This window comes from Solanum lycopersicum, chromosome 12 (genome assembly GCF_036512215.1).
Source record: "Solanum lycopersicum chromosome 12, SLM_r2.1".
In the NCBI taxonomy this organism is placed as follows: Eukaryota; Viridiplantae; Streptophyta; class Magnoliopsida; order Solanales; family Solanaceae; genus Solanum; species Solanum lycopersicum.
The window spans coordinates 57,586,287-57,593,816 of NC_090811.1; the positions used below are offsets into that span (position 1 = coordinate 57,586,287).

Sequence of the window (7,530 nt, forward strand, 5' to 3'; positions counted from 1 at the left end):
ATGGCTCACCCTCACTTTCCTAACATGCAAATGGTGGTCAAAGTTAATCCCATTTTGAAGACTTGGTGGAAGGATATTCAAAAAAATCGAGAGTTAGAAGCAAATGAATTGTTAGGCGGCCTCACTGCTTTGATCTCCGTAGAGTCAGATCGTCACTTAATCAAGGCATTGTTGAAATTCTGGTATACTGAGAGGTTAGTCTTCAAATTCAAGGATTTTGAGCTAACCCCAACAATCGAAGAAGTTGGAGGATTCATGGGTCTCGCATACAAAGATCTAGAAATGATTGTTCCCCATAAGCCAAGCCCAAGATCTTTTCTGAAGCAAATGGGCATGTGTCATAATCCAAATCTGCTTTGTCTGAAAGAAGGTTGGATTTCTTTAGAGTTCTTATATTCGCGCTTTGGGGATGAGGAAGGTCATCAAAATTTTCATAGAGAATTTGCTTGCTCTTCTGCGAAATGGGAAGGGTATCGTCTTAATGCATTTGCCGTCGCCCTATTAGGCTCATTGGGTTTTCCTAGAGAAGGAGGAAAGATCCACACCGGCTTGTGTTATGTGGTTCGTATGTTGGCTCGAGGTGGGAAGACCTTGGTCCCCATGATACTTGTAGAAATTCTAAGAGCTTTGACTGCATGCACCAAAAGCAAAAGATACTTTGAGGGGTGCAACTTTCTGCTGCAACTTTGGGCCGTCGATCATTTCTACCAAAGAGCTAATAAAGTAGACATTGTTAGAGGGACTATGGGGAACAAAATTATCAACCATCCCCTAAGGATGAAACATTTTATCTCCCCTGTGGGAACGGAGGACTAGTTCACATACCTAAAGGAGCACTCAGCCGTTGTAATCCAATGGAAGTATTATTGGTTGAAGCCACGACGTGCCATCATAAGAGGAAATGAACTTTACTTCATTGAGCTTATCGGTTTGAATGGTGTGCAACCATATGCACCATTTCGAGTCCTTCAACAATTTGGACAGATCCAAATGATACCTCTGCCACCCCACATGAGCCACTATGGATATGACTTTGGGTCAGAATTACCGCAAGTGAACACTATACTGCGAAGATGGAAGAATGTGATAACTATCTATGTTCAAGAGCATCGACCCTTCTGCACACCTGAATATTATGTATGGCTTTTAGAAGATGCAGAGCATAGAGATTTGAGCGAAGGAGGTCTTCCTGGTTTTGGCGATGAAAAGGAGAGAAGATGGGCTCGCAACCTCCTCAAAACTGATTATGACATTACCCCAAAAATGAAGAAGCAGATTGTGCCTAACATTGGAGAGCAACATGATTAAAGTTTTTTTTATTATTTATTTCTCTTTATTCCCCACGTGTTATCCCTATCCCTTTAGTTATCTCTAGATTGATGTAATAAATAGAAATTATTTCAATAATTGAAAGTCGTTTTATAGTCTAACTCTAAACTCCAAATTGGCAAATAAGGCTTGAAAAATATTATTATGCATCACTTATGTGTCGCTTAGGCCTACCTCTGGCTCAACGAGGCTCCGTGCATTTAGGGCGTTTATGTCGAAACAACGTGTTGATATTGTGATATTATCTTAACCCCCTAACTCTTTTCTTTTGATTCTATTGTTTTCCCATTTCCCAAGGTTGATCTATCCTTCATCCTGGCACATACACGATCAAAAGGGACCCCCCTTCTCCTTCTTCTCAAAGAGCAAGCTCCAAAGACAAAGGTAAAATGGTTGACGACAACAGCACCACTAAAAGGGTAGAAGCTTCTGAGGGAGGACAACTTCAAAATGATCTTGTCCTAAGACTTGAGTGCAAGATTTTGCATTTGGAAGAAGAGGTAGCCCACATGCGTGATTTGGCCAAGTTGTCTATCTCTCCTGGAACTCAATTTGGAGAAAACATAGACAATCCTCCTAACCAAACAGCCATGCCAAACAATCCTCCAATCCATATATCTCCACCTGAACCCACTCATCCAAATACCTTTCCACCACCCCACGCCCAAAATACCCAAGTTCCATTTCACCACTATTACCAACATACCAAACCAACCTTACCAGAAACAACCCCAAACACAAATATCCCATATACTTTTGGGAACAACAATCCCAATCCCATATACGTTGAAACTGCCCCTCTGACTCATGACCTCCATGAATCAGAGTCCCATCAAAAAGACATCCTAATAAAAACCCTGACTGAGAGATTAGACAACTTGACCAACAGGGTACAACATGTTGAAGGAAACAAGAAGTTGGGAGGATTGAGCTATGAGGATCTGTGCATGCATCCTGATGTAGAACTACCCGAGGGGTACAAGCTCCCAAAATTTGAGACGTTCAATGGCATTGGGGATCCTAAAGCCCACCTACGAATGTATTGTGACAAACTTGTAGGGGTGGGGAGAGATGAGATGATACTCATGAAGTTGTTCATGAGGAGTCTTACTGGGGAGAACCTATCATGGTACATTGAGCATGACTTGCGGAAATGGATAAAATGGGTTGATATGGCAACTGACTTCATGAATAGGTTTGGTTTTAATATTGAAAACGCACCTGATTGGTTTTACATTCAAAATTTGAAGAAGAAACCAAGTGAATCCTTCAGAGAATATGCCATAAGATGGAGGTCTGAGGCGGCTAGGGCCAGACCCCCTATGGAAGAATCTCAAATGAAAGACTATTTCATCCGTGCCCAAGAACCACAATACAATGACCGAATGATGCTGGTGGCTAAAAAGAGTTTCGCTGAAATCATCAAACTAGGCGAAAGAATTGAAGAAGGCATAAAGAATGGGACTATCATCAACTTGGAGGCTTTACAAGCAACCAAAAAGGCTCTGCAATCTGGTGGAATGAATGAGAGTCGAAAGAAAACAGGTTCTGTAATGATGGCTCATGGAACTAGGACCCCTTTGAGGCACAAGACAATAAACCCCCCACCATCCCCATACCCTCAACATCCCTCAGCTCCACCCCCTTTATCTCCCCAACCCGTGCCAATATATTACCAAAACTCTCCTCCTCAATATTTGCATGCCTCATATCCTGTCTATAATGTTCAACCAACACACTTACAAACTCCACCACCCATTCAAACACCAAATTACCGAAACAGACCTTCCTATGAAAGAAGACCTACAAAAAGCTATACCCCTTTAGCTGAATCCATAGCACAACTTTATGAGAGATTGAAACAGGCTGGGTACGTCTCTCCAATTCCTGCATTACCTGTGGATGTTCGCGCGAAATGGTACGACCCTAACAAGTTTGCGCCTACCATTCTGGGATGAAGGGCCACACCACCGAAGTTTGCAGAGCCCTTAAGGATAAGGTTCAAATGTTGATTGATACAAAAACCATCCAACTCAAGGATCCTACACCGAATATTGCGAATAATCCTCTTCCTAACCATCAAGTCAACTTGGTGGAAGCTGGTGATGTCTGGGATTGGGAAGAATCTATTTGGGCCGTCGAAACAGAAGAAGCCATGTCTACCACTTCCCAAGCATCACTAATAGTGCAAGGACTCGCCCCATTTGAAGTAGAAGTTGCTGCACCCAGACCACCGTTCACTGTCTATAAGGCATCCTCCCCAATACAATGTGATACGCATGCTGTACCTTGGGATTACAACAAAAGAGAAATGAATGTGGAAGAGACAGATGTTGCAACAGGGGTCACCAGATCTGGAAGAATTTACACTTCTGAAAATTTGGTTCAGGGAAGCTCTAGCAAATCCAAAGCACCAGTCGTAGAGCTTGAGGATCAAAGTATTTGGAAAAAGGTTAAAGCTAAAGAATACTCTGTCATTGAGCAGCTGAGTAAAACCCTTCCCAAATATCAATTCTGGAGTTACTGCAATCTTCCAAAACTGATCGAGATGCCCTTTTGAAGATCCTTGGTGAATCTTATGTCCCATCTAACATCACTCATGGAGAGGTATCTCAAATGGTGGGGCAGGTCTTTGAGGCTTACAAAATATCTTTTCACAAAGATGAGCAGCCAATCGAAGGAACAACTCACAATAAAGCTTTGTACATTTTGGTTTAGTATCAGGATAAGGTGATAAACAAAGCATTAGTTGATGCAGGTTCAGGTTTAAACATTTGCCCTCTGAGCACACTGACGAGGCTGGGTGTGGATAGTGCAAAAATTCAGACATGGAAGATGAATGTGAGGGCATTTGACGGCTCTCAGAGAGGCACTATTGGGGATATAACCTTGGACATGCTCATTGGTCCTGTCACTTTCCCCATAGCTTTCCAAATTTTGGACATCCCTTCATCGTACAACTTATTGTTGGTTCGTCCATGGATTCATATGGCTGGAGCGATTCCATCCACTCTTCACCAATGCCTGAAGTTTGAATGGGATTACGAAGAGGTTGTAGTCCATGGGGAAAGGGGCATCCTGTATACACGATTGAAGAAAGAGAGAATATGGATGGTGAAATGTACCATACAGTCGAGCTTGTTGGTAATATTGAGTTGCAACCTTGGTTCAACCAAAAAATCATAGATATGATGTCCTGGTTCGGTTTCGAGCTTGGGAAAGGTTTGGGGGCTTAATTGCAAGGGATAGTCGAACCTATACAGCCTGATCGACACTCCACCACTTTTGGTTTGGGATATATGTACACCACCGAAGAATTGCTCGATTGGCAACCACCTAGAGATGGGTACTACTATCCACTGAAGAAACCATACCACCATTGTATCAATCATTTCGATCAGCAGGTTTCATGGGAGGCAGTATTGATGAGATCTCAGACGACTTTGATGAGATCTCAGACGACTTGAAGGGGTTATCGCTAACCAAAGAAGAGGGGAAGATTTGCAACATCGTGATCAACGAGGAGGATAAAGGGGGCCCTAGTGGAAGCAAGGAAGCAAAGATCAGCGTCAGCAACTGGACCTCGACTCCATCCAGACCTCGTCGAGCATCTGGGTAGCCTTGGAAGATATTTTTCTATCAAGTTTTAATTCAAATAAAAGAGTTTTTAATAAACATTTTAATTCCCGTCCCCTGTATTGCTTTCGATTGAGGACTTATGAAATTTTCAAATCTTTATCAATAAAGTTCTTTTCCCTATTTTTTGTCTTACATTTAATTTTTTGCTATTTTTTTTCTCACCAGCAAAATTCATTATAAAAATGTCGAATCTGAGACTATGGCATACAATGAGACTGCTCAACTTAACATTAATGACTTAGAAGAAGTCGAAGACAATGAGGTTTCCGAGGAGTTAATCAAAAGGGTTGAGGAATTCGAGGAAAAACCCAATCCAAATTTGGTAGACACAAAAGTGGTGAATTTGGGAAGTGCAGAGGTGATACAAGAAACCCGAGTAAGCATCCACATGACAAAAGAAGACAAGAACGAGTATACCGAGTTTCTCATAGAGAATAGGGATATTATCGCGTGGTCCTACGCAGACATGACAGGGTTAAGTACTTCAATCATAGCCCATCGACTGCCCACTAATCCAGCATGTCCTCCGGTAAAACAGAAGCAGCTTAGAGAATACAAGCCCGAGATGAGTCTGAAAATCAAAGAAGAAGTATCAAAGCAATTAGATCCTGGGATACTCCAAGTGACAGAATACCCAACTTGGCTTGCAATTGTCGTTCCACTTCCCAAGAAAGACGGCAAGGTCAGAGTTTGCATGGATTACCGAGATCTCAATAAAGCTAGCCCTAAAGATAACTTTCCCTTACTAAACATACACATACTGATTGACAATTGTGCTAAGCACGAAACTCAGTCATTTGTGGATTGCTTTGCCGGCTATCATCAAATTGAGATGCACAAAGACGACGCTGAGAAAACTGCCTTCATCACGCCGTGGGGCGTCTATAACTACAAGGTGATGCCTTTTGGATTAAAGAACGCTGGGGCTACGTACATGAGAGCGATGACTACTTTGTTTCATGACATGATCCATAAGGAAATTGAAGTTTATGTGGATGATGTCATCATCAAATCAAAAGAAAGTTTAAATTATTTGGAGGATTTACGGATATTCTTTGCCACGCTACGCAAGTACAATCTGAAACTGAATCCGGTAAAATGTGTCTTTGGTGTGCCTGCTGGAAAGCTTTTAGGTTTCATTGTCAGTCGTCGAGGTATAGAATTGGACCCATCGAAGATCAAATCCATTCGTGATCTTCCGCCCCAAAGAGCAAGAAGGAGGTAATGAGTTTCTTAGGGCGACTTAACTACATTAGTCGTTTCATAGCCCAGTCTACTGTCATCTGTGAACCTATCTTCAAGCTGTTAAAAAAGGATGCTGCGGTGAAATGGACAAGTGAATGTCAATAGGCATTTGACAAGATCAAAGACTATCTATCCAATCCTCCTTTATTGGTTCCACCTGAGTCAGATAGACCATTACTTTTGTATATTTCAGTATTGGATAATGCTTTCAGTTGTATCTTGGGACAACACGATGAAACAGGGAGGAAGGAGCAGGCAATATATTATATGAGCAAGAAGTTCACATCGTGGGAAGCCCGATACTCTCTTCTAGAGCGTACCTATTGTGCTCTAACATGGGTTGCCCAAAAGTTACGACATCACCTCTCATCGCATACTACTTATCTGATTTCAAGGATGGATCCTTTGAAGTATATATTTCAAAAGCCCATGCCCACAGGTAAACTGGCAAAATGGCAGATATTGTTGAGCGAGTTTGACATAGTGTATGTCACGCAAAAAGCAGTGAAAGCACAGGCATTAGCAGACCACATGGCAGAGAATCCCGTGGACGATGATTACAGACCGCTGAAGACCTACTTCCCAGATGAAGAGGTGGCTTTTGTGGGAGAGGACATTTCTGAAGAATATCATGGATGGAGAATGTTCTTTGATGGAGCTAAAAATCTGAATGGATGCGGCATCAGGGCTGTTTTGATCTCACCCACAGAGCAACATTATCTAGTATCAGCAAAACTCACATTCCTTTGCTCAAATAATATGGCCAAATACGAAGCCTGCATATTAGGTCTCCGATGGGCGATCGACTTGGATGTCCAGGAAATGCTAATAATAGGGGATTCAGACCTATTGATCCATCAGGTTCGAGGTGATTGGGCAACAAAAAATCAAAAGTTGTTACCATATTTGGAGTACGTGCACAGGCTATGTAAAAGGTTTGTCAAAACAGAATTTAGACATGTACCAAGGGTCCAAAATGAATTTGGAGACTCCTTAGCCACTCTGTCTTCTATGATTTGACACCCTGATCACAATTACATCGATCCTATTCACATTCATATACATGAACAACCAGCTTATTGTTTCCATGTTGAGGAAGAGCCTGATGGAAAGCCCTGGTACGATGACATTAGAGGATATTTGAAGAGTGGTGAATACATTGAAGATGCAACAAGTGTACAAAAGCGTACAATTCGAAGGTTAGCAACCCACTTCTTTTTAAGTGGGGAAATCCTCTATAGGAGAAGTCCCGATTTGGGACTGCTAAGATGCGTCGAAGCAAGAGAGACTCGCAGGCTGGTCGAAGAGATACATGCA

At 42.1% G+C, this 7,530-nt stretch overlaps 1 protein-coding gene across 1 annotated transcript; it reads left to right on the top strand.

Moving 5' to 3' along the window:
- The first annotated feature begins 1,718 nt into the window (after positions 1-1,718).
- Positions 1,719-3,287, top strand: LOC104645102 (uncharacterized). The gene has a single exon (XM_010316122.2). It carries the CDS (start codon positions 1,719-1,721, stop codon positions 3,285-3,287), a length of 1,569 nt encoding a protein of 522 aa, XP_010314424.2.
- The last annotated feature ends 4,243 nt before the right edge of the window (positions 3,288-7,530 follow it).

Bases quoted from the DNA above. Each gene is read 5' to 3' on its own strand.
- LOC104645102 (XM_010316122.2), top strand. From the start codon at position 1,719: ATGGTTGACGACAACAGCACCACTAAAAGGGTAGAAGCTTCTGAGGGA.